General features: G+C 45.9%; 2 protein-coding genes across 27 annotated transcripts in view; one reads left to right on the top strand and one right to left on the bottom strand.

Annotated features, from left to right (window-relative positions):
- Positions 1–27,243, bottom strand: part of LOC110504367 (rho-related GTP-binding protein RhoG) — a 666,992-nt gene that overhangs the window by 117,741 nt on the left and 522,008 nt on the right. The window lies entirely within an intron of this gene.
- The window catches only part of ogt.1 (O-linked N-acetylglucosamine (GlcNAc) transferase, tandem duplicate 1), a 36,385-nt gene continuing 23,218 nt past the window's right edge, over positions 14,077–27,243 (top strand). For 6 of the 25 annotated variants that reach the window (XM_090220097.1, XM_090220089.1, XM_090220094.1 and 3 more), the window contains exons 1-7: positions 14,090–14,501; positions 16,894–17,077; positions 17,627–17,870; positions 18,120–18,188; positions 21,806–21,922; positions 22,616–22,695; positions 26,523–26,718. In XM_090220097.1, coding sequence (XP_090076223.1) covers positions 14,465–14,501; positions 16,894–17,077; positions 17,627–17,870; positions 18,120–18,188; positions 21,806–21,922; positions 22,616–22,695; positions 26,523–26,718 — 927 coding nt within the window. In that variant the 5' untranslated portion in view covers positions 14,090–14,464. Of the gene's footprint in view, positions 14,502–16,893; positions 17,078–17,626; positions 17,871–18,119; positions 18,189–20,125; positions 20,370–21,805; positions 21,923–22,615; positions 22,696–26,522; positions 26,734–27,243 lie in introns of those variants that run through there. The other 19 variants (XM_090220095.1, XM_090220088.1, XM_090220091.1 and 16 more) reach the window with 7 other exon arrangements.

Here is a 27,243-nt window from a genome sequence, read left to right as displayed (position 1 = left end):
CTTCTCCAATGTATTTCCACTGTGGGGTGACATGTAAACAGGATACCTGGAGGGGAAGAGAGGAGGGTGGGAAAGGGAAAGACTGGCGCAGGCTGAGATAATATGAACCAAACTGTTGTAAAGCCATTGAATGAGCAACACATTACACATTATTGTATGTGTGTTTGTGTGTGTGTTTGTGTGTGGCTGTCATTGTATTAAATCATTGAGGAAACCAAAGTATACAGAAAAGCATGAGAAGAGGAGTGGAGACTAAACTAATCCAGTCGTCAACTAAAACAGCTGAGACCTCTGTCTCTTCTCTTCTCCTCCAGTCGTCAACAAAACAGCTGAGACCTCTGTCTCTTCTCTTCTCCTCCAGTCGTCAACTAAAACAGCTGAGACCTCTGTCTCTTCTCTTCTCCTCCAGTCGCCAACTAAAACAGCTGAGACCTCTGCCTCTTCTCCTCCAGTCGTCAACTAAAACAGCTGAGACCTCTACCTCTTCTCCTCCAGTCGTCAACTAAAACAGCTGAGACCTCTGCCTCTTCTCCTCCAGTCGTCAACTAAAACAGCTGAGACCTCTGTCTCTTCTCCTCCAGTCGTCAACTAAAACAGCTGAGACCTCTGTCTCTTCTCCTCCAGTCGCCAACTAAAACAGCTGAGACCTCTGTCTCTTCTCCTCCAGTCGTCAACTAAAACAGCTGAGACCTCTGTCTCTTCTCCTCCAGTCGTCAGCTAAAACAGCTGAGACCTCTGCCTCTTCTCCTCCAGTCGTCAGCTAAAACAGCTGAGACCTCTGCCTCTTCTCCTCCAGTCGTCAGCTAAAACAGCTGAGACCTCTGCCTCTTCTCCTCCAGTCGTCAGCTAAAACAGCTGAGACCTCTGCCTCTTCTCTTCTCCTCCAGTCGCCAACTAAAACAGCTGAGACCTCTGTCTCTTCTCCTCCAGTCGTCAACTAAAACAGCTGAGACTTCTACCTCTTCTCTTCTCCTCCAGTCGCCAACTAAAACAGCTGAGACCTCTGCCTCTTCTCCTCCAGTCGCCAACTAAAACAGCTGAGACCTCTGCCTCTTCTCCTCCAGTCGCCAGCTAAAACAGCTGAGACCTCTACCTCTTCTCCTCCAGTCGTCAACTAAAACAGCTGAGACCTCTACCTCTTCTCCTCCAGTCGTCAGCTAAAACAGCTGAGACCTCTGCCTGTGTAACACGATAATAACAACGCTACATTGGTAATGGACATTGCAGCTTCTGTGAGAAACAGGCAGCGATGGCATGCCATCATGCAGGGCATTGATACCAGCAAGTAAGCGACGTTGGTGGTAGATGAGAGGGTACCAACACACAGAGATGCTGTGAAAAGCAACGGTACATGAAAAGCAGCTGTAAGGTCTTATTAGTGAATCTTAACATCTCAACGTGGGGCTAATCCAATACTGTGGCATGACTTACCAGTTACATAATGTATTTCAGAATGGGCACACAGGTTCTTACAAGCTCTTACAAGCACACGCGAGCGCACACACACACACACACACACACACACACACACACACACACACACACACACACACACAATACTTCATGCATGAGTTTTGGACCACCGACCACTGATCAACAGGAGGAACAGATCCATACATGGAGAGAGGGCAGGGGTGAGAGAGGGGAGGGGTGAGAGAGGGGAGGGGAGGGGGAGAGAGGGGAGGGGGAGAGAGGGGAGGAGTGAGAGGGGAAAGAGGGGGGAGAAAGGGGAGAGAGGGGAGGGGTGAGAGAGGTGAGAGGGGAGAGGGGAGGGGGAGAGAGGGGAGGAGTGAGAGGGGAAAGAGGGGGGAGAAAGGGGAGAGAGGGGAAAGAGGGGGGAGAAAGGGGAGAGGGGAAAGAGGGGAGGAGTGAGAGTGGAAAGAGCGGGGAGAAAGGGGAGAGGGGAGAGAGGGGAGGAGTGAGAGGAAAGAGGGGGGAGAAAGGGGATGGGGGAGAGAGGGGAGGAGGGGTTGGGGGGGAGACAGCAGAGAGGTGAGATGGGGAGAGAGGGGTGACTTGAGAGGGGAGGAGTGAGAGAACAGGGGAGGCAGAAGGGGTGACGGGCTGTGGGTGGCTAGCTGCGTGAGAATGAGAAACAACAAAAGGGACTGTTTTTCTAAGCCCAAGGTTGGCCGAGGGTCAACTATGTTGTAACAGGATCAAGCCACCTGACTGACTGACATACAGAGAGAGAGGGAGGGAGGAGGGAGAGATGGAGGGTGGGAGAGAAGGGGAGTGTGGAGAGGGGGGGTGGATGAGAGCAAGAGTGAGAGAGGGGGAGGTACACAGTGACAGAGGGAAAGGTACACAGTGAGAGAGGGGAAGGTACACAGTGAGAGAGGGGAAGGTACACAGTGAGAGAGCGGAGGTACACAGTGAGAGAGAGAGAGAGAGAGAGAGGGAGGTACACAGTGAGAAAAGGGAGGTACACAGTGAGAGAGAGAGATAGGGAGGTACACAGTGAGAGAGAGAGAGAGAGAGAGAGAGGTACACAGTGAGAGAAAGGGAAGTACACAGTGAGAGAGGGGGAGGTACACAGTGAGAGAAAGGGAGGTGCACAGTGAGAGAAAGGGAGGTGCACAGTGAGAGAAAAGGAAGTGCACAGTGATAGAAAGAGCCTGATTAAAGATGATAAGGAGCCTCTCCATTGTGGAGATGTCTGTGGAGATACCAGGTGACTATGAGAAGGAGCCTCTCCATTGTGGAGGTGTCTGTGGAGATACCAGGTGACTATGAGAAGGAGCCTCTCCATTGTGGAGGTGTCTGTGGAGATACCAGGTGACTATGAGAAGGAGCCTCTCCATTGTGGAGGTGTCTGTGGAGATACCAGGTGACTATGAGAAGGAGCCTCTCCATTGTGGAGATGTCTGTGGAGATACCAGGTGACTATGAGAAGGAGCCTCTCCATTGTGGAGGTGTCTGTGGAGATACCAGGTGACTATGAGAAGGAGCCTCTCCATTGTGGAGGTGTCTGTGGAGATACCAGGTGACTATGAGAAGGAGCCTCTCCATTGTGGAGATGTCTGTGGAGATACCAGGTGACTATGAGAAGGAGCCTCTCCATTGTGGAGGTGTCTGTGGAGATACCAGGTGACTATGAGAAGGAGCCTCTCCATTGTGGAGGTGTCTGTGGAGATACCAGGTGACTATGAGAAGGAGCCTCTCCATTGTGGAGATGTCTGTGGAGATACCAGGTGACTATGAGAAGGAGCCTCTCCATTGTGGAGGTGTCTGTGGAGATACCAGGTGACTATGAGAAGGAGCCTCTCCATTGTGGAGGTGTCTGTGGAGATACCAGGTGACTATGAGAAGGAGCCTCTCCATTGTGGAGATGTCTGTGGAGATACCAGGTGACTATGAGAAGGAGCCTCTCCATTGTGGAGGTGTCTGTGGAGATACCAGGTGACTATGAGAAGGAGCCTCTCCATTGTGGAGGTGTCTGTGGAGATACCAGGTGACTATGAGAAGGAGCCTCTCCATTGTGGAGGTGTCTGTGGAGATACCAGGTGACTATGAGAAGGAGCCTCTCCATTGTGGAGGTGTCTGTGGAGATACCAGGTGACTATGAGAAGGAGCCTCTCCATTGTGGAGGTGTCTGTGGAGATACCAGGTGACTATGAGAAGGAGCCTCTCCATTGTGGAGATGTCTGTGGAGATACCAGGTGACTATGAGCATCATTAACTATCTGAAGAGAGCAAACTGTCGTTTAAGAAGATTGTTGTTTTCAGTGGCTGGAATCATAAAGTTCACGGAATGGGAGTCAATTAAACTAACAGATTAACTCCTCCTAGTAACGCACTGCCACACACACACACACACACACACACACACACACACACACACACACACACACACACACACACACACACACACACACACACACACACACACACACACACACACACACTACACAGGAACCCTCAGACAGCTTGGTCGGCCTGGGCCAGGAGTAGTCTCCTCTAATCCTCCCCCAGCCCAGACAGCCCGTCTCTGGGTTCACTTCCCGCTCGCTGCCACCCTCAGCTGGATCTAAATGAAATCGGGCAGAGCCATGATCAGTGGACTTCTCCCTCCAAGGAGACTCCAGAGAGACTTCATACGAGGGAGATTTTAATTTAAAAGCACCAAAGGAGGAGTCTCACATGCATCACTATCAAACCAATCACAGTAGGGCTACAATACCAGATGTGTTGTATTTGCGTAAGCCATTATAAAGAAGTAACAATACGAGACAAGCTGAGTTTCTTCATGGACATGAACACATCGTTGGGTTCTACTGTAAATATACTACTGTGTGCTGCAGGGCTCATAGCTGTAGAGGGACCTCGTGTTGAAGTTCACTGGAACAGAACGTCTGTTGGTTGGCTGTTGTAAAGACAAACGTAACTGGTCACCGCTAAATAAACAGCTTAGCACAAGGCAGTGGAGTGAACATGTTGTAGGTTGTTTTGTAGGACACTCAGAGAACACTGTGCCAGGCAGTACGTTGCTGCTGGGATCTTTAGTGGGGATGTGATGCTACTCCCAGGAAACAGGGGGTGAGGCTTGGGAGAGGCTGGGGGGGGGGGGGGGCAGTAGAGGTGCTGGGTATAGAGGGGTGAGGGGGTTGGGAGAGGCTGGGGGGCTGGGGGGCAGTGGAGGGTATGGGTAGAGGACTAGGAAGGGTTAGGAGAGCTGGTGGGGTGGGGGGGGGGTAGAGGGGTTATGGGTAGATGTGCTAGAGAGGTGGAGGGGGAAGCTGGTATGGGCTAATTCCCAGGAGGATAAAAAGCAGGGATCTGCTGGGAGGAGAGAAAGAGAGTGTCAGAGCATGTCAGTCACCTCACCGCTGCAATGGATAGCAGAGACTGAGAGCTTCTGTCACTATGATACCACCTTCTCATCACCTCTCTCCTCTTCACAGGGACAGAGGGAACGGGAGGAGGAGGAGAAGACGAGGAGAAGAGGGGTCAGGTGAAGAATGGAGAGATATAGAGGAAAGGTCTTGAACCCTACTGACACACTGCTCTCTGCTATGATCTTCCACACGTTCTCTCTCTCTCTCTCTCTCTCTGTCTCTTTCTCTCTCTCTCTTTCTCTCTCTCTCTCTCTCTCTCTCTCTTTATCTCCCTCACTCTCTCTCTCTTTCTCTCTCTCTCTCTCTCTCTCTCTCTCTCTCTCTCTCTCTCTCTCTCTCTCTCTCTCTATCTCTATCTCTATCTCTATTTCTCTCTCTCTCTCTTTCTAACTCTCTCTCTCTCTCCCTCACACACACAATCTCCCTTTCTCTATCTCTCTCACGCTCACACTCCCTCCCTCACACACACACAATCTCCATCTCTCTTTCTCTCTCTCTCTCAAGTCAATTAAATGTAAAGGGCTTTATTGGCATGGGAAACATGTGCTTACATTGCCAAAGCAAGTGAAATAAATAAACAAAAAAATATTAACAGTAAACATTACACTCACAAAAGTTCCAAAAGAATAAAGAAATGTGTCCATGTACAGTGTTGTAACAATGTGCAAATAGTTAAAGTACAAAATGGAAAATACATCAACATAAATATGGGTTGTAGTTACAATGGTGTTTGTTCTTCACTGGTTGCCTTTTTCTTGTGGCAACAGGTCACAAATCTTGATGCTGTGATGGAACACTGTGGTATTTCACCCAACAGATCTGGGAGTTGATCAAAATTAGATTTTGTGTAACACCAAATGCAGGAGATGAGAGGCAGGTACAGGAAGTGAACCATTTAATATAGACGGACACGCAACAGAACAAGAACAGAGCCTGGACATAAACACGACACGACAATGCTTCTACGAGGAACAACTCAGAGGAACAGGGGTAATCAACAAAGTGAGGGAGTCCAGGTGAGTCCAATGAGCGCAGCTGCGCGTAATGATGGTAACAGGTGAGTATGATGACGGGTAGCCTGGCACCCTCAAGCGCCAGAGAGGAGGAGCAGGAGCAGGCGTGACAGATTTGTTTTCAAATTCTTTGTGGGTCTGTGTAATCTGAGGGAAATATGTATCTCTAATATGGTCATACATTTGCCAGGAGGTTAGGAAGTGACTATGTATAGATAATAAACAGTGAGTAGCAGCAGTATAAGAACAAAGGGGGGGGGGGGGTCAATGTAAATAGTCCGGGTAGTCATTTGATTAATTATTGTGTTGCTGTCCTGGGGCTCTGTGGAGTGTGTTTGTGTTTGTGAACAGAGCCCCAGGACCAGCTTGCTTAGGGGACTCTTCTCCAGGTTCATCTCTCTGTAGGGGATAGTTTTGTTATGGAAGGTTTGGGAATCTCTTCCTTTTAGGTGGTTGTGGAATTTAACGTCTCTTTTCAGGATATTGATAAATAGCCCTTATCGGCCAAATTCTGCTCTGCGTTATTCTCTCTCTCATTCACTCTCATTTATTGACACCAGGAGTTGGTTAAAACAAACTGCCAACGGCACCAAAGGGACCGTTCTTCTGCTCATAAAAGCCATTTCTCATTTGACAGTTATTAGACTTGAGATGAATTTACTGCTCACTGAGTAGAATAAGGTTGAGATAGATATCCTAGATCAATGACCAGAAATGCATTTATGTGATATTTTATTTAACCTTTATTTATCTAGGCAAGTCAGTTAAGAACAAATTCTTATTTACAATGACAGCCTACCCCGGCCAAACCCTCCCCAAACCCCGGATGACGCTGGACCAATTGTGCGCTGCCCTATGGGACTATAAAGTGTTTTTCAATGAACACACTGTTTTTGCACCTACGCCCCCATGTTGCTGGAGGACAATCAGGAGGTTAAATGTCTTCAAACAGAAACAGACAGCTTTAAAAAGGGTAGATTTTTCTGTCTACTTGTTTTGTTCGGGGAAACAACCCTGACCACAAAATGTGTGGCTATAAAACATGTGAATCAGTCCGCACCTGACAATCGCCTTAAATAAAGACCATGGCCATGAATCAAACACCCAGCACCTGATATTTAAGAACTAGCAGGAGGTAGCTGGCAAGAGACCCTACATTAACTCTACCTCGGATGTTTTCTCTCTCTCTGGCTAACTGTTTTCCACACAGCATAATTATTATGTACCAGATCTGGGTTCAAATATCATTCGTTTTCTTTCAAATACTTTAGCTGCCTTTAATTGAGCATGGTTGTCATAATGGAGCTAACATAAATGTCCCCAAAGTGAAAACCCTGCCCATGTATATTTATATTTGAAATAAAATGAATACTATTTGAACCCAGATATGTAGGCTACATGTCCAGCCTTGTGAAACCTCTCAGAGGTGTCAACTGAGGTGACAGGAACCCTTAGCCTAATCATTTATCTTGGCTGAATAATGTATAACTATAGTAATGTGACTGACTGAATGTCATGTGTAGTCACCTGGATCAGATCTGTGATGGCTGAAAGTATTCCCACAAGTTACCACAACACAGGAAGTGACTCATAACATAAGGGAACCGTCTCAGTATGCTAGTGTATCAACAACAACAGTGTGACAGTTTGTCCAGAGCATAAACAGGATACTAACTAGCTTGTTATTTACTCAGTGTATCCATCTTGTGGCTCATTATTTATTGTGTGTATCTATATGGGCATTTCCCCAGTATGCTGTTTATATGGTGACAAATAAGAATCACAGAAATAGTGTTTCCCTACACAGGCTGTTTTATTACATTGAAGTAATTTGATAGAAAAGGTTGTCAACTTTATCTCCTCATTCATTTTCTCAAACAACCTTGAGGATTGGTCCTCAGTCAGAAAAATATCAGGATCAGCTGACAACTATGATATTTGTGTTTCTTCTGCTGCCGTGTTTACTTTACAAAGTCAGTGTACTTTCAAGGTAACTTTGTGGTCCACCTACTGGCTGGTCCACCTACTGGCTGTTCCACCTACTGGCTTTTCTACCTACTGGCTGTTCCACCAACTGGCTGTTCCACCTACTGGCTGGTCCACCTACTGGCTTTTCTACCTACTGGCTGTTCCACCAACTGGCTGTTCCACCTACTGGCTGTTCCACCTATTGGCTTTTCTACCTACTGGCTGTTCCACCAACTGGCTGTTCCACCTACTGGCTGTTCCACCTACTGGCTTTTCTACCTACTGGCTGTTCCACCAACTGGCTGTTCCACCTACTGGCTAGTCCACCTACTGGCTTTTCCACCTACTGGCTGTTCCACCTACTGGCTGTTCCACCAACTGGCTGTTCCACCTACTGGCTGTTCCACCTACTGTCTGTTCCACCTACTGGCTTTTCTACCTACTGGCTGTTCCACCAACTGGCTGTTCCACCTACTGGCTGTTCCACCTACTGGCTGTTCCACCAACTGGCTGTTCCACCTACTGGCTGTTCCACCAACTGGCTGTTCCACCTACTGGCTGTTCCACCAACTGGCTGTTCCACCTACTGGCTGTTCCACCTACTGGCTGTTCCACCTACTGGCTGTTCCACCAACTGGCTGTTTCACCTACTGGCTGTTCCACCTACTGGCTGTTCCACCTACTGGCTGTTCCACCAACTGCAAGTCAGGGACAGGGGGAAAGGGGGAAGATCCCGACGTAATCCAACTATATTCTACCCAGTATTGTAATCTTCTCTTCTTCTGAGATTGATAATTTATGGTTCCCTAAAGGTGAACAAAAGTGAACAAGAATAGTGAACAAAAATATAAAAGCAACATGCAACAATTTCTAAGATTTTACTGAGTTACAGTTCAAATGAAGGAAATCAGTCAATTGAAATAAATTCATTAGGCCCTAATCTATGGATTTCACATGACTGGGCAGGAGTGCAGCCATGGGTGCAGCCCAGCCTATCAGAAGGAGTTTTTCCCCACAAAATGTCTTTATTATAGACAGAAATACTCCTCAGCACCGCTCAGATGATCCCGCAGGTGAAGAAGCCGGATGTGGAGGTCCTGGGTTGGCGTGGTTACACGTGGTCTGCAGTTGTGAGGCCAGTTGTAAGTACTGCCAAATTCTCTAAAACAACATTGGCAAGCTTATGATAGAGACATTAACATTAAATTATCTGGGAGACATTACTGAAACACAACCCAACCAATCCGCACTGCTTCTTGACACAATGCCAATCCCAACCCAGAAGCAAGCCACACCAATGTGTCAGAGGAAACACCGTACACCTGGTGACCTAGGCAGTGTGCCCAGCCTGCCACAAGAGTCACTAGTGCACAATGAGACAAGGATATCCCTGCTGGCCAAATCCTCCCTAACCCACATAAATTGTGTACCACCCCATGGGCCTCCCAGTTGCAGCCACCTGCAACAGAGCCTGGACTCAAACCCAGAATCTCTGGTGGCATGGCTAGCACTGCGATGCAGTGCCTTAGACCACTGCTCCACCCAGGAGGCCTAATCAGCCTCTTGACATGCCACACCTGTCAGGTGGATGGATTATTTTAGCAAAATGCTCACTAACAGGGATGTAAACACATTTGTGCACAAAATTAGAGAGAAATAGCCTTTTTGTATGTATGGAAAATGTATGTTATTTTTTAAATTTCAACTCATGAAACATGAGACCAACACTTTACATGTTGCGTTTACATTTTTGTTCATTGTTTATTCAACAGGGATACATTGTAGAATAATATTGTATCAATACTATGAAATAACACATGGAATCATGTAGTAACCTAAAAGTGTTAAACAAATCAAAATGTATGTTATATTTGAGATTCTTCAAAGTAGCCACCCTTTGCCTTGATGATAGCTATGCACGCTCTTGGCATTCTCTCAACCAGCTTCATGAGGTAGTCACCTGGAATGCATTTCAATGAACAGGTATGCCCTGTTAAAAGTTCATTTGTGGAATTTCTTTCCTCCAATAATGTTCTGTACTGATAGTTGTGTCTCTTGTTTGGGGATGTTGTTGTGCTTCTTAGTTAAACCTATTGGACCACATCTTATCTCATGGGTGACCAGAGGGATCTCAGCCAAAAAAATGTAGGGTACGGATGGTCCAGTTTCAGATACCGGCAAATATAGTACCAGTCAAAAGTTTGGACACACCTACTCACTCAAGGATTTTTCTTTATTTTCACTATTTTCAATATTGTAGAATAATAGTGAAGACATCAAAACTGTGAAATAACACATATGGAATCATGTAGTAACCAAAATATGCTTAACACTTGTTGGCTGCTTTTCCTTCACTCTGCGGTCTAACTCATCCCAAACCATCTCAATTTGGTTGAGGTCGGGTGATTGTGGAGGCCAGGTCATCTGATGCAGCACTCCATCACTCTCATTCTTGGTCAAATAGCCCCTAAACAGCCTGGAGATGTGTTGGGTCATTGTCCTGTTGAAAACAAATGATAATCCCACTAAGCGCAAACCAGATGGGATGGCGTATCACTGCAGAATGCTGTGGTAGCCATGCTGGTTAAGTGTGCCTTGAATTCTAATTAAATCACACAGTATCACCAGCAAAGTACCATCACACCTCCTCCTCCATGCTTCACGGTGGGAACCACACATGCGGAGATCATTCATTCACCTACTCTGTGTCTCACAAAGAAATGACGGTTGGAACCAAAAATCTCAAATTTGGTCGCATCAGACCAAAGGACACATTTCCACTGGTATAATGTCCATTGCAAGTGCTTCTTGGCCCAAGCAAGTCTCTTCTTCTTATTGGTGTCCTTTAGTAGTGGTTTCTTTGCAGCAATTTGACCATGAAGGCCTGATTCACGCAGTCTCCTCTGAAAAGTTTGATGTTGAGATGTGTCTGTTACTTGAACTCTGTGACTCACTTATTTGGGCTGCAATTTCTGAGGTTGGTAACTCTAAATAAGTGCAGCAGAAGTAACTCTGGGTCTTCCTTTCCTGTGGCGGTCCTCATGAGAGACAGTTTCATCATAGCCCTTCTGCGACTGCACATGAAGAAACTTTCAAAGTTCTTGATGTTTTCCATATTGACTGACCTTCATGTCTTAAAGTAATGATGGATTGTCGTTTCTCTTTGCTTATTTGAGCAGTTCTTGCCATAATATGGACTTGGTCGTTGCCAAATAAGGCTATGTTCTGTATCCCACCCTTAACTTGTCATAACACCAATGATTGCCTCAAACGCATTAAGAATGGGCTCAGTACTGTATGGCTGCGTTTACACAGGCAGCCCAATTCGGATCTTTTGCCAAATTATAGGTAAAATATATGATCTGATTGGTCAAAACACCAATAATTGGACAAAAGATCAGAATTGGGCAGTCTGTGTAAACACAGCCTATTAGGAACAACCCAGACTGAGAGAGTTTAGTGAATGGGTGATATTTCTGGCCACCCTTGTTTTGGTGAATCTGCCCAGCAGTTAACTTTGGGGTTGAAAAGAAGTGGAGAGTGTGTGCGTGTGTATCCACCCTGACTGGCCCAACCAGTAATGGGGCCTGAACAAAGATAAAACCTGTGAGATAGAATCGCTGCAGACACTGCCCATTACCCATGACATCATTCCCCTTCCCTGGCCCTCGCTGCGTTAGGCGATCGTCAACCGGCACAGCAGAGCCGAGTGGAAAGAGATGGAGGGAGGGGAATGGAATGAATAAAGGGGGGACGAACACACAAGCTGGATGCGGCTGTGCTCTGAGCACACAGAGAGGACTAGAGAGGACCCGACATGGTCAATGATGTCAGCCTTGTTCCCATAGATGGGCTCTGGAAAACAAGAGCGGTGCAGAGGATCTCCTTTTCAACATCCTCAGGCAGGGCAGAACATAGAATGGGAAGTTAATGACTCTCATATAAGGTCTCAACATCCTTTAGGGTCTCTTTAGACATGTCAATCAGCTGGAGAGGCTAGGGGGAAGGGGGTGGAGGGGTTAGGGAGGAGGAGAAGGGGTGAAAATGTTTGGGGTCTGTTCTGTTTGTTCCCAGACCCCAGTTTTTCATTTACATGGTAAAGAGCAAGGATCCTGGCTTTTCATTTACATGGTAAAGAGCTGGAGAGTGAGGATACAGGAAAGGGCACAGGTTGAAGAGAGAGAAATATAAATAAAGATAGAGAGTGGAGAGAAAGGGAGGAGAGAAAGATAGGAAAGAGGAGAGCGAGAGTGGAGAGAAGAGAAAGGGAGGAAAGAAAGAGAGGAGAGAAAGAGAGGAGAGCGAGTGGAGCGAAAGAGAGGAGAGCGAGAGTGGAGAGAAGAGAAAGGGAGGAGAGAAAGAGAGGAGAGAAAGGGAGGAGAGCGAGTGGAGCGAAAGAGAGGAGAGCGAGAGTGGAGAGAAGAGAAAGGGAGGAAAGAAAGAGAGGAGAGAAAGAGAGGAGAGCGAGTGGAGCGAAAGAGAGGAGAGCGAGAGTGGAGAGAAGAGAAAGGGAGGAGAGAAAGAGAGGAGAGAAAGGGAGGAGAGCGAGAGTGGAGAGAAGAGAAAGGGAGGAGAGAAAGAGAGGAGAGAAAGGGAGGAGAGCGAGAGTGGAGAGAAAGAGAGGAGAGAAAAATAGAGAATGGAGAGAAAGAGCTTGCACACCAGAGATGACATGTTACAGGCCCCTCATGCAATTTAAAAAAAAGTATTTACAAAAGTTATAGCCTTGCTACATTTGTGAGTAACAGTGTTGGAAAAAATACCCAATTAGTATCAAAAGTAAATGTATTTGATAAAATATACTTAAGTACCAAAAATGTAAGTATAAATAGTTTCAAATTCATTATATTAAGAAAATCTTTTTAAATTACAGATAGCCAGAGGCACACTCCAACATCCATAAATAATTTACAAAGAATTTGTGTTTAGTGAGTCCGTCAGATCAGAGGCAATAGTGATGACCTATTGATGTTCTATTGATTAGTGTGTGAATTTGACCATTTTCCTGTCCTGCTAAGCATAAAAAATGTCAAGTGTCAAGAAAAATGTATGGAGTAAAAAGTACAAAATTGTCTTTAGGAATGTAGTGAAGTAAAAGTAAAAGTAGTCAAAATTATAAATAGTAAAGTACAGATACCCCCCAAAAAAACACTTAAGAAGTGCTTTAAAGTATTTTTACTTAAGTATGTTACACCACTGGTGAGTAACATGTATTCACATGTAAATTTCGCCACAAATACAGTCAAAAGTTCAACATGACATGGTTATGCATGAATGGATATACATAGAATGTATATAGATAGAATGGATATACATAGCTGTGTGTAATTGGATAATAATAAACATGTACGGTATAATAATAATAATAGGCTGTGCATGACAATCTTGCAGAGCGTTTACATCAGGGGTGTCAATCTCATTCCATGTCTCCAGGTTTTTGATTTTGTTCTTTCAATTAAGCCCAAGACAACCAGGTGTGGGGAGTTCCTTACCAATTCATTAATTAAGTAAAAGGAAGGAGCGAAAACCGCACACTCGGCCTTTCTTTGGAATGAGTTTGACACCTGTGCTTTACATTATTGACATTTCCGTACAATAATGAAATAAATTAAATAATAATGAAAAAAAAAAAAAAAACAATGAATCAAAATGTATGTGGCGATTGCCCCCTGTTGGTCGTGGACCAAAATTAAATGCCCAAAGTCGGTGGCGCTCACCTTGCCAAAGTGTGCACTATCACTGTACATTACCTACTACTTAGTTGTACATGGACACAACAATTCTCAAAGAGGGGGTATAGGAAAAGAATGAATATGCATCAATCGTTCCATCATGTTGCAACGACGGTCAACCACTATGCATCCAGCCCTACCCAGACAAGTTTAAACTACTTCTAGTTAGCCAACAAACACATGCATTTGTATGTCTTTCAATCAAAGTCATAACAATTAATTCTCTCCATCTGCTAAATGCCGTAGTTTCTCTTCACAACCCTGAAATGAACGTCATCTTTCAGAACATTCTCTTCACCTTCGATTTGCCGCAGTGCACATGCGTCACAAAAAACTCACTGCGGTTATGTATCCATCCGCGCTAAAATTATTATTTACAAAAAGTTTGCATATACTCGTTTTTAAACGTTGGGTTTGTGCTCTTTGAATAATGAATGAATATTTCATATGTCATCAAAATGTTAATAAATTACGCTCATTTTCTGTATAGTTTGTGGATTTATTATGTTCATTGGATCTATTTTATGTCAAAAAATGTGTCCATGGCTAAGGCTTATTCGCCATTTTGTGTCCCTTGAGTCGCTTTGTTGAAGACGAAGCAGCACTTCATGATTGCGAATTTGAAGGAATAATTATTTGAGTCCCGTGGCAGTACGTTGATTGTTAGCAGTCAGACGTATATATTACAAGGACAGTAAATCGCTTAGGAGCTAGCCAACTCATGAAAAGAGAGTGGCTTTCTTCTTGACTAGCTAGCATTGACTCTGGTTAGCATAGCTAGGCTAACAGCTTTAGCTAGCAACAGCTCAAGAAACGTCGACCAATCGACGCCTATAATTAAACGTTTCTCTTAATTTGATATCATCAAACCACAACACTGACGACCACCGTGCAAGACTCGAAGACCGAGGAGATGGCGAGCTCCGTGGGAAACGTGGCTGACAGCACAGGTAGAGCTCTCGCTAGCTAGCTAGCTAGCTAGCATGACACGAGTCTGCTAACATCTTGCAGAACCATTAAAAAAAACTTTATGCCGGCGTGTAAATAATTCAAAATGTTGATTCAACTTCAATTATAGCATGTCACTTAGCCAGGTGTGGCTATGTAGCGATATACACAACACGGATCATGTAGGTAGAACCCGCCAGAGCCCGAAGGATGTTATTGTATTAGCTAGCTTGACCATAATCTCGCAAAATGTAATTTTAGTTATCTTCCCCAACGTTTGATACAATGCAATTTAGCTAGGTAACGTGGATAATTATTTGACACTGTGTTTATTTACTATTTTGTCTATAGACCGTTTAGTTTTACCTTTACATTTTTAGGCATCAATCTAATTTTAGCTAGTTAGCGAACGTTAGATGTTGATGGGTTGTTTTTTCCGCTAACTAGCGTACATTTGTAAACCATCACCTCACATTTCAGCTAACTATGTACGTTACTTTGGTCCATTTTCATTTAATCGCACAACATTGCGTCTTCCATAATATTTCGTGTCAGACAGTTCTAACTAGCAAATGTTGATGCTTTTTACAACGAAGCTCATCAACATTTGCTAGTTATAACTGTCTAGCTAACTAACGTTAGTTAAAATCCCAACTGACAATTTTTCTTCAGCTCTTGACTGTTATATAGCTAACAGCGGCTAATCATTTAGCTAGTTAGCTACACTATATATACAAAGGTGTGGACACCCCTTCAAATTAAAGGATTCGACTATTTCAGCCACACCCGTTGACAAGTGTAAAATCGAGCACACAGCCATGCAATCTCCATAGACAAACACTGGCAGTAGAATGGCCTTACTGAAGAGCTCAGTGACTTTCAATATGGCACTGTCATAGGATGCCACCTTTCCAACAAGTCAGTTTCAAATTTCTGTCCAGCTAGAGCTGCCCGGGTCAACTGTAAGTTTTGTTATTGTGAAGTGGAAGTCTAGGACAAACAATGGCTCAGCTACGAAGTGGTAGGCCACACAAGCTCACAGAACGGGACCGCTGAAGAGTGTAGAGTGGAAAAATCGTCTGTCCTCTGTTGCAACACTCACTACCAAGTTCCAAACTGTCTCTGGAAGCAACATCAGCACAAGAACTGTTTGCCGGGAGCTTTATGAAATGGGTTTCCATGGCAGAGCAGCCACACACAAGCCTAAGATCATCACGTGCAATGCCAAGCATTGGCTGGAGAGGTGTAAAGCTCTCCAACATGGAAACATGTTCTCTGTAGTGATGAATCACGCTTCATCATCTGGCAAATACGACAGGCGAATCTAGGTTTGACGGATGCCAGGAGAACGCTACCTGCCCGAATGCGTAGTGTCAACTATAAAGTTTGGTGGAGGAAGAATAATGGTCTCGGGCTGTTTTTCATGGTTCGGGCTACGTTCCTTAGTTTCAGTAAAGGGAAATCTTAACGCTACAGCATACAATGACATTCTAGACAATTCTGTGCTTTGTACTTTGTGGCAACAGTTTGGGGAAGGCCCTTTCCTGTTTCAACATGACAATGCCCCCGTTCACAAAGCGGCAGGGTAGCCTAGTGGTTAGAGCGTTGGACTAACCGGAAGGTTGCAAGTTCAAATCTCCGAGCTGACAAGGTACAAATCTGTCGTTCTGCCCCTGAACAGGCAGTTAACCCACTGTTCTTAGGCCGTCATTGAAAATAGGAATTTGTTCTTAACTGACTTGCCTTGTTGAATAAAGGTAAAATAAAAAGCGAGGTCCACACATTAGGTTTGAGATCGGTGTGGAAGAACTTGACTAGCCACCACAGAGCCCTGACCTCAACCCCACATCAGCACAAGAACTGTTTTATGATTTATGAAATGGGTTTCCATGGCAGAGCAGCCACACACAAGCCTAAGATCACCACGTGCAATGCCAAGCATTGGCTGGAGAGGTGTAAAGTGCCCGACCTCACTTGTGGCTGAATGTGGCAGCAATGTTCTAACATCTAGTGGAGGCTGGGGACCAACTCTATGTACTTTTGGTCATGTAGTGTATCTTTCAAAGGAAGAATGCCTGCTGCTATTTTCAAGGACGGTTGACTTCTTGGCCTATATAACAGTAGCTATCTGACCTGGAGCCCCATATTTGTCTCTAAAACATGACTAATACCCTGTGATTGACAGTCCATTGCTACACAGCGATTTGTATTAAACTATTGATTGATCTACAACGGTGCAATTATTTAGCACCCAGGGGCATTTTTATAAATGGTCTGATTTGATTTCTCAAGTACCTAATCTTGTTTATTATTTTGTCTCTGTCCTCGTGTTCTTCCATCACCTCTAACGTGTTGTTTCCCCCCTCCTCGGGTTGTTGGGTGTTGGTGATACAGAACCGACAAAACAACGTATGCTTTCCTTCCAAGGGTTGGCCGAGCTGGCGCACAGGGAGTACCAGTCGGGTGACTTTGAGGCTGCCGAGCGCCACTGTATGCAGCTGTGGAGGCAGGAGCCCGACAACACGGGCGTGCTACTGCTGCTCTCCTCCATCCACTTCCAGTGTCGCAGGCTCGACAGGTGAGGTGGACAGCGAGGGTTGTCGGCTCACACTGCAGTCAGTCTACATGGTGCGGCCTGGTCTGGAGAGAATACTGGGCCCACTGTGACTGGCTGGAGCTGCAGCGCTCTGGCTGCTACAGTGCATGTTACTACTACACCTGTGGTGTTGGGGAGTAAGAAATGGCTGGCTGTGCAGCTGGTCTGTCACTAATCTTCATGCGTCTCTAAAATGACTCTTACAGGGGTTGGTGGCTGTTTTCTCTTCTCACAGGTGATCCAGCTGTTGGCTTGGATTTCGCTGTTTTTCTCTGGTGTTTTGGCTTGTTGCTCTTACTATGTACTATAAGCACAAGGAAGTGATTTGAATGAAACACAAGTTTTACACCCCCCCCCCCCCCCCCCCCCCCACACACAATCATTTAGTCGTCCCACTATCTCACAACACACCAGCTAGTGTGTTACTAAATGAGATCTCCCATTGACCAAAGTACCAGTACTGGACCACACACCACCACATCTTTCCAGTACTGCCTACTAGCTTCGTGACCACCACCTCCGTCCTTCCAGATCTGCCCACTTCAGCACCTTGGCCATCAAGCAGAATCCTATGCTGGCTGAGGCCTACTCCAACCTGGGCAACGTGTACAAGGAGCGTGGCCAGTTGCAGGAGGCTATAGAGCACTACCGCCACGCCCTGCGGCTGAAACCAGACTTCATCGACGGGTACATCAACCTGGCAGCAGCCCTGGTGGCAGCGGGGGACATGGAGGGAGCCGTCCAGGCCTACGTCTCAGCCCTACAGTACAACCCTGTGAGTAGACCTTGGACCCAGTTTGTTGTACCTCATAAGGTAGCAGCCTAGCACAAAACCCAATGTTTTGGTGTTCTGCCAGACCTTGACTCTGAACATGTCTTGCACCCGCAAGCTACCCCAATCTGACATCAAATCTTATTGGTCACATACACGTATTTAGCAGATGTCAATGCGGGTGTAGATCTGAAATGACATGTGTTGGTCAGTCTAGTAGTGCGTTTCTCTAATCTGTTTCCTGTCCCTCAGGATCTGTACTGTGTCCGCAGCGACCTGGGGAACTTGCTCAAAGCCCTCGGGCGTTTGGAAGAGGCTAAGGTATGTTCCAAGGGCTTGACACAGGCACAGCTTTTTGCTTATCTATCTTTTATTTTAAAATTTACTTTGTACTTTGATTTCTTTGTAGATATTTTGTTTGTCAGTTCTATTCCCCCCCCCCCCCCCCCCCCACTCTACTCATGTACTTGAGTGTGATTTTTTTCTGTCCCTGATGCCAATCTCAGGCCCCACCCTCCCCCCAACTACGCCTTGGGCAGGCCCTATGGGCCTGGGCAGGCCCCACCCCAGTACACCCTGGCTCTGGGCAGATTCCCCATCCTTCTTATGAGGCTTTTTCTTAAGGGGGGGGGGGATTCTCTAGACCCCCAACCCATTAAACCCTTTTTCTCTCTCCCTGTAAGTGACTTTTCAGACCGCTTTATACTTTGTTCTTGTTGAGCTCCACTTCCAACACCCCCACACAACTCCCCTGCTTCCCCTCACAATGCTTTGACCTCTCAGCCTCAGGTCATTTCCCCTCCCCTCACAGGAAGAAAGGCTGGGCTTTTCAAATTGCTAGCAATAATGAGGGTTCTGTTAAACTCCTGAAATGATAAAAACAAAGGTGGTTTTGGAGGGATAATGCTGGCTCGGTCTTGGAAGGATAAATGAACTGATGAAGATAGTTCATCTCTGCAATGCAAAAGATAAGATGGCCTCTAACCAAACCACATTACTCCAGTTATTTAACAACAAATCGACAGCTCCGCCAATCAGTCCAGTTTTCCCACTACTCCGTACCATGCAGATTTGCTAGTCTTGTATTTTATGGAGTGCCCTTTGACCCTGTTATTCCATCTTTATTTACCTCCTCTAAGCCATGCATACGTTGGCTATTTTTTTTAGTGATATCTCTATTCATCTCCCTTATACGATATCTATACCTTCCCTGGGTTGGGTGAAAGCTGGAGCTGTGGAGTTGACATCTTGCTAGGTGACCTGGTGCCAGGCCATCTTATTTGGTGCCAGAAGGGGGAGGAGCTCCAGGGAGCTGCCAGGCCAGCCATCCCTGCGCTGTTGCTCCTCCCCCCCGCGCGCTCGCTAGGTCCGGTGGAGTGTGGCGCTAAGAGCTGCCTTCCTGACACCCCAGCTACACCCCAATCAGAGGCTCCACCCCCCCCCCCCCCCACCCCCCTACTGGTTATCTTATCTGACTGTCCCTGCTGTAAGAGTGGGTTAATAGAATAGTCAGGACTGTACCACGTTTTCATACCCTATCTCTCACACACACCCCTCCTTACAAGAGCCCGTAGTACAGTCTGATGCTGCGTCAGGCAGACAGCTCACAATCTGCACTCCGCCGCCCGCGTTCAGTTGGCTTGGTTAGAGAGAAACCCTCTTTATTTCAGAGCTACCTATGGAGGCTTCTAGATGTCCAAACATTACACAGTCAAGGCTTTTCTTCTCACTCCCCATTGGCCAGGATTCAAGCACAACAGGACAAAGAAAAGGCCAAGCATAAAAAAAAAAGATCATTTTTGAAGAAGAGGTTGAAGGAAAAGTGTATGCTATGACATATTATTCCCAAAGAAATGTCATCAGTTCATTTGATGAAGATCAAGCTAGTTATCCTCCCTCCTTTCTCCTAGCTTGGCCATAATATTAATATTAGTGGTTGATAACACATTTTTATTGAAGCCTTTCTTCCCTCGTGCCAACCCCCACACCCCCCGAAACATCACTTTTTTCCCCTTGGATAATGAAATAAACATGAATGTTAACAGAGCAGGTGGTCTTATTTTTGTGCTGTTTATTTCTTGGGATGTTTTATTTAATTTCCATATGGGAGGAGAAAAAAAAGAATGTATTGTTTGCCAACTTTTACTAACGCTCTTGTTTTATTTTGTCTCTTGGGTTTTTTTTTCCCACAACTGATGATGTTATTTAGAAGGTTGTTTCAGGTGGGTGATGACATTACTCCTGCTACCGTACCCTAGGTGCCCTGGCTGAAACGCGGATCACTAGGGCAGCATCAGTCCTCAACCACCAGCTGCTGAGGCTGCCGCCCTCCCCTCTGACAAAGTCCAAACAATGTGGTAACGGGTTTGTAAACTGCCAGCAAAAGAAAACCCCACGAACTACTACTACGTCATGCCTCTGTCTTTGTGGCTTCCTCTGAAGAGCAGAGAAACAAAACAAGAAAAGAACAGTAAAACAAACAAAAACAGAAAGAGAAGTACAGTAAGCATTCCTTTAAATACCTTAAATTACCATGACAACAACGGCCAAAACCTATATCAATAAATTCCAAAAATATACCAAACATGAAAGCAATTAGCGGGAAAATGTGAATTTAAAGAAAAAGAACCATCTAACTCTGACTTGTTGGTTGCGTTTTTTTTTCCTGTTGATTTGATTTCCTTCTTGGTTTTGGAGCTGCAGCGTTCTGCCGATGGTGCAGACTGCGCTGTGAGTGTGCAGTAACGCAGGGGCTGCGCAGCGAACAAACCTTCCAAGGCCAAAAAGGCCTCAGGCTCAAGCGACGCTTCCCCCCCACTCCCCCCCCCCCCCCCGGCCTGCTGGTTACAGACCCTCCCCCCGACGCCCCCTGTCAGCCTGGCACCCAGCGTACCCCCAAACTCCCAACAGGACACAATTTGTCTCTCTAAAACAACTCCTCTATTTCCGCATTGCCCTGCAGAGCAGTCCCTGGGCTCTGGTGGTAGATCAGCTCTCCTGTCCTCTTAGGGTATCAGACACTTGGCCGTCTTGATGCCCCTAAATTTCAAACTCCCCTTCTCTGTATTCCCCCTCTATCTAATCAGCCGCTTGGCTGCGGTCTCAGACTTCTAACCCCAACCCTCTCCCCTGCCGCCTGTTGGTTCTGAAAGGCATTGTGGGTACAGAGTGTGACAGTCTGGGTAAGCAGGGCGTCTCCCGGGACTCTGGGTCTGCAGCCGGTCCGCAAGGCGGCCGGGGTCAGCGAGCGCAGCAGCGGCGAACAACGACCTTGTGTTGCTAAGCAGCAGCAGGGTCGGTGGCGTGCGGGGTGACTTTGGTTGTAGTCAGACACACACCTAGGACACGCCCGGCCCACGTAGATTTTTGTGCGCACGCATTACAGGGACCTCCACCTGCACGCAGCACCCGCCATTCAAGGTTGTGAGAGATACAGCTATCAAATAGACTGCAACTAACGAAGTTACTGGTTGTTTTAATACATTTGAATATCATTTTAGGTATTTTCCTTCACTCATATCAGCAGCTTAAGGGCTGTACATAACAAAACAGAAGAAAAGTCTAGTAGTGTCTAGTCGTTTCGGTTCCTCGTGTTGTGAAAGAGGCCATGCTGATAACTGCAGAATGTCGGTCTGCGTGTGGGTGCTGGTTGGATCTGCGCAGCGTAGGAATAAGCCAGGCAGCTTAGCGCCGCAGATTTCAGCGCAGGCGAGTCCATGCTGCACACTCACTTTTTGCTTTAGTTGAGAACGGTCACTAATTCTGTTTCCTCTGCCCTTTTTTATTTGATTTTTTTCCCATTTTTATTTGATTTTTACAACCTCTACCGCTACTCTTCCTCTCCTCCTACCACTACTCTTCCTCTCCTACCACTACTCTTCCTCTCCTCCTACCACTACTCTTCCTCTCCTCTGGTTTTGATTGTTAACCCATTGAAGGCGTGTTACCTGAAGGCTATTGAGACTCAGCCCAACTTTGCGGTGGCTTGGAGCAACCTGGGCTGTGTGTTCAACGCCCAGGGAGAGATATGGTTGGCCATACACCACTTTGAGAAGGTGAGACTTTTCTACACAGCCGATGACGTAAAAACAAAGGACAGACCAGGATAGTCGAGTGTCACTGACTAAATGATACATGTCTGGGCTGAAACATTTGATAATTCACACACAATACTATTAATGTCTGAGAACATTTTAAGTAGAGTACTGTGGAATATTCTGTCCCTGTTCACTGGTCTAAAGGGGATTTTTTTAGGTGAACAAAAGCGAGCGCAGTGGTGAATATAGTCAATCAGAAAATCTATTTTGTTTAATTCAAGTTGCAACAGGAGCAGAGAGAATGTTTAGCTTGGCCTTTGCAGAGAAGGTCCTTATCGTAATTATACAGCACCAGAAAGCCAAGACCTTGTCGGCTGCTATCCACAGAATCAGTGTTCCACAGAATACAACAACAATCAGTCTCCTTGAAACTGCAGTCTAGCGTCAGTCCCTTTCAACAGATATGAGTAACATCCAGCATTGCAACTCGTGACCAACCTGTGTCACAAATGGAACACTTAAGATCATGTGGATAGCATGGGAAAATGTATAGAAATATGCTAAGCATTCTGTTAATTACTCTAAACTGAAAAGGAACTTTTATTAATCTTAAATATTTCCACATTACAACTGGTGTTGGGAGGAGACGTTTAACACCCTTCTAATACAGTATGTCCTGTCTGTTTTGATGTATTTATGGGTGTTTGTCAGGCTGTGACTCTGGATCCCAACTTCCTGGATGCCTACATCAACTTGGGCAACGTTCTGAAAGAGGCTCGCATCTTTGACAGGTCAGAGACTTTTCCCGTGGCATAACCAGTTAGACCTGAAGACACTCCCTCGTTCACTCCTAATTATCCTCAATTCACATAGTGAGTCTTAGGCTGATAATAGGGAATGTGTTCAAAATGACACCCTATTCCCTGTGTAGTGCACTACTTTTAACCAGGTCCCGTAGGGCTCCAGTCAGAATTGTGTGCTGTATAGGGAATAGGGTGCCATTTTGGGACGCAGACCTAGGTATGACGCTCTGACACCTTGTAATTACATTTTGAAGAAAGTCAAACACACACAGAACCATATGCATGGTGTAGTAGCTTTTGTGCTGGTAGGCAGAGTTAGTGGTAGGTAGTAGTGGTAGGTAGTAGTGGTAGGTGGTAGTAGTGGTAGGTGGTAGTAGTGATAGGTAGTAGTGGTAGGTGGTAGTAGTGGTAGTAGTAGTAGTAGTATATTTGGTGGTCAGTGGTAGGTAGTAGCTGTAGATTTGGTGGTAGGTAGTAGCTGTAGATTTGGTGGTGGTAGGCAGATTTAGTAGTAGATTTGGTGGTGGTAGGCAGATTTAGTAGTAGATTTGGTGGTGGTAGACAGATTTAGTAGTAGATTTGGTGGTGGTAGGCAGATTTAGTAGTAGATTTGGTGGTGGTAGGCAGATTTAGTAGTAGATTTGGTGGTGGTAGGCAGATTTAGTAGTAGATTTGGTGGTAGGTAGTAGCTGTAGATTTGGTGGTAGGTAGTAGCTGTAGATTTGGTGGGTGGTAGGTAATAGCAGCAGTGCACAAACCCAATGTTTCTGCCGCAAGTAGAGCTTTTGTCGAGCCTTGGTTCTGGTTTGTAAGGGTAGTATATTATCTTGTGGGTAAGTCTGTTTTTATATTGTACATAATTTGACTTTCTGTAGTATTTAAACTTTTATTTAAAGCTGGAATATATAACGTTTTTGGCGACCCAACCATATTCACGTAGAAATGTGAGTTATAGATCTGTCTTTCTCATTGAAAACAAATCCAAGATGTAGAACTGTTCTATGTGCACTATTTCTATTCTTCTCGTACTTTCGGTTTTGTCCACTAGCTGAAAATGCTACATTTTTGGTTATGGAAAATAAACTCTGCAAAAAAAATCAGAGTAACTTCACAGATCTTCATTGTAAAGGGTTTAAATGCTGTTTCCCATGCATGAACATGCACCTGTACAGACAGTAGGGAATTAAGGTCACAATTATGAAAACTTAGGACACTAAAGAGGCCTTTCTACTGACTCCGAAAAACACCAAAAGAAAGATGCCCAGGGTCCCTGCTCATCTGCATGAACATGCCTTAGGCATGCTGCAAGGATACATGAGGACTGCAGATGTGGCCAGGGCAATAAATTGCAATGTCCGTATTGAGAGACGCCTAAGACAGCGCTACAGGGAGACAGTACGGACAGCTGATCGTCCTCGCAGAGGCATACCACGCGTAACAACACCTGCACAGGATCAGTACATCCGAACATCACACCTGCGGGACAGGTACAGAATGGCAACAACAACTGCCCAAATTACACCAGGAACGCACAATCTCTCCATCAGTGCTCAGACTGCCCGCAATAGGCTGAGAGAGGCTGGACTGAGGGCTTGTAGACCTGTTGTCTGGTGAGGACCTGCCTTACATCACCGGCAACAACGTTGCATATGGGCACAGTCCCACCATCGCTGGACCAGACAGGACTGGCAAAAGTGCTCTTCACTAAATACTAGATTTTGGAACATTGCTGCAGGGATGTGCTTCCATTCAGTCTCGAGCATTAGTGAGGTCGGGCATTGATTTTGGCCGATTAGGCCTAGCTTGCAGCCCAATTCAGTTCCAATTCACCTCAAAGGTGTAAGATGGGGTTGAGGTCAGGACTCTGTGCAGGCCAGTCAAGTTCTTCCACACCGATCTCAACAAACCAGTTCTGTATGAACCTCGCTTTGTTCACAGAGACATTGTCATGCTGAAACAGGAAAGGGCCTTCCCCAAACTGTTGCCACAAAGTAGAAAGCACAGAATCGTCTTGAATGTCATTGTATGCTGTAGCGTTAAGATCTCCCTTCACTGGAACTAAGGAACGTAACCCGACCCATGACAACCATGAGCTTTACACCACTCCAGCTGACACTTGGCATTGCTTATGGTGATCTTCCATAAAAACTGAATTCATTAAGTTCCCGACAAACAGTTCTGGTGCTGGCGTTGCTTCGAGGCAGTTTGGAACTCGGTAGTGAGTGTTGCAACCAAGGACAGATAAAAAAAAATGATGCACTACGGGCTTCAGCACTCAGCGTTCCTGTTCTGTGAGCTTGTGTGGACGACCACGTCGGGGCTGAGCCATAGTTGCTCCTAGATGTTTCCACTTCACAATAGCAGCACTTACAGTTGACTGGGACAGCTCTAGCAGAGCAGAAATGACTTGACTGACTTGTTGGAAAGGTGGCATCCTATGACGGTGCCATGTGACAAGGGAGACTTGTTGATGGAAGTTGGGCATCAAGTGTCTTAATGATGCAGAATAAAAATCTCCGGCAACCTGAAAAGCAGCCTCTGGAAGGAAAAGGGGCAATGGTGAACAATAAGTTGACACCTCCACCACGCTCTAGTCAGCACACCAGTTGTCGAAGTGGCAAAAGCCCGTCCTCCTCTATTTCTCCCACTGTCCTGTCGACACGGTGAATGGAGAATCCATTGAGTTTAGGGCTGACCCCATTTAGTCGATGGGTCGATTTGTGTGGTTGATAGGCTGTATAAATCACATTGGCTAGCATGGCCTGTCTGCAAGGAACTTGGAATGTTGTATCGACTATTAACTTGGGTCCGGCCTGAAGTTCACGATAGCAAACTTGCTAATTGTATAAAATATTCTCGTTTCCCAGTGAGCTCCGGGCAGACATGTCTGGAAGTTATCTGTGCAAGGGATGTAAAGTAAACCGGTAGGCCTGTTTTATGACGTTTCTATAGGATCAGGACATTACTACTTTATTTTTTTTATTTTTTATGCTGCGTCTTTATTGAAAGAGAGCTGTAAAGATTTTTCAAATAAGCAACATTGAGATACATTTTTTTTTTTTTTTCGTGGTTAGGCTCTCTTGAGTCATTTGTGTTATTTAACCAGTGTGCTTAAAGCATCAGATGAGCTCAGTAGCCTACATATATAGTTAATATTAATAAAACGCAGGTTGTCTTTATTGGGAAAAATAAGTTTTAAAATTTCTAACAAACCATTGAACAAAAGAACAAACTCAAGTTTTTTTTTTGGGGGGGGGGGTGACAGCCCAAATCGAGTTGAATATCCATGAGGGAGCATCTTGCCCAAGAGCCATGTTTCAGAAAAGCAGAGACCATTTCAGCTTTGGGAGTTCCGTTGGTAGCAAATCTGTGATCAGAGGTTCTTTCTATCAAGTGACTAGTAGAATGGAGAGAAGATATGGCAGGTTCTCCCTTCACCTTAACCATGACCCCCCCCCCCCCACCTCTAATGTTGGTGTTTCCTCTTGGGTAGCCTGAATTTGGTCAGAATAACATGAAGAGTCCAGGGCAGATAAGGTGAAGCCGGAATGCAGTAACTGCCGATCTGATGTTCAATTGTTGTCCGTTTTTAAGAATGATAGCGAATACATTTAGAGAAAATAAAGTACCAAATTATCTCAAAGTTGGCAAAACGGAGGCCATCCAGTACAGCACCATCTTAACAAAGACTAATGTTACTACAGCTCAGTAGCACTAGTGCCACTCTGTTCTCTGCTCTGCAGAGCGGTGGTGGGCAGCCTTTGCCTTAGTTGTTACCAGTATACCCACCCTTCTCTCTTCTTCCAACCATTCAGAGCGGTGGCTGGCTACCTGCGGGCCCTCAGCCTGAGCCCCAACCACGCAGTCGTCCACGGCAACCTGGCATGCGTCTACTACGAGCAGGGTCTTATCGATCTGGCCATCGACACGTACCGCCGCGCCATCGAGCTGCAGCCCCACTTCCCCGACGCCTACTGTAACCTGGCCAACGCCCTCAAGGAGAAGGGCAATGTAAGGAAGAACACGGTGTGTGTGTGTGTGTGTGTGTGTCCACGCAGTGAGCGACTGCTCCGTTATTCTGCATCCCTACTCCCAGTGTGAGAGGCACGGCTGTCCCAGCAGGCCGCAGCAGTTCACTGTGCCCTGTGCATGCCATGTCCTCCTTGACCCAGTTTAGGAGATGACGGGGGTGTGGTTAGATGGATATTCATGACACACTGGTCTTCGTGATTGTTGCAGCTATCCCTTTCACCACTACTCTAGACAAAGATTATTTTGGGATGCTTAAATGTCTTTTGTTCAGCTGCAAATAGATGAAGATTGATATGGGTTCCAGCTGTCTGTTAGCCGTCGCTGTTGTCTCTGTTCTGCCTCTCTGTTGGCCCCCTCTGGGCCTTGGCGTCTGTCTGTTGGGGTTTCCTTTTCTGTTGGCCCTCTTGGGGGCTTGGTGTCTGTCTGAAAATGTGTTTGTGTGTGGGGTGTCTGTGAATGTGTGTGTCTCTGGTTTAACCATGTGTGGTTTGAACCCCGCCTCTC

Source organism: Oncorhynchus mykiss, chromosome 25 (assembly GCF_057628025.1).
Source record: "Oncorhynchus mykiss isolate SJ-2025 chromosome 25, ASM5762802v1, whole genome shotgun sequence".
In the NCBI taxonomy this organism is placed as follows: Eukaryota; Metazoa; Chordata; class Actinopteri; order Salmoniformes; family Salmonidae; genus Oncorhynchus; species Oncorhynchus mykiss.
The sequence above is the reverse complement of the archived record's forward strand: the minus strand, read 5'-3'. Positions and strand labels throughout refer to the sequence as shown.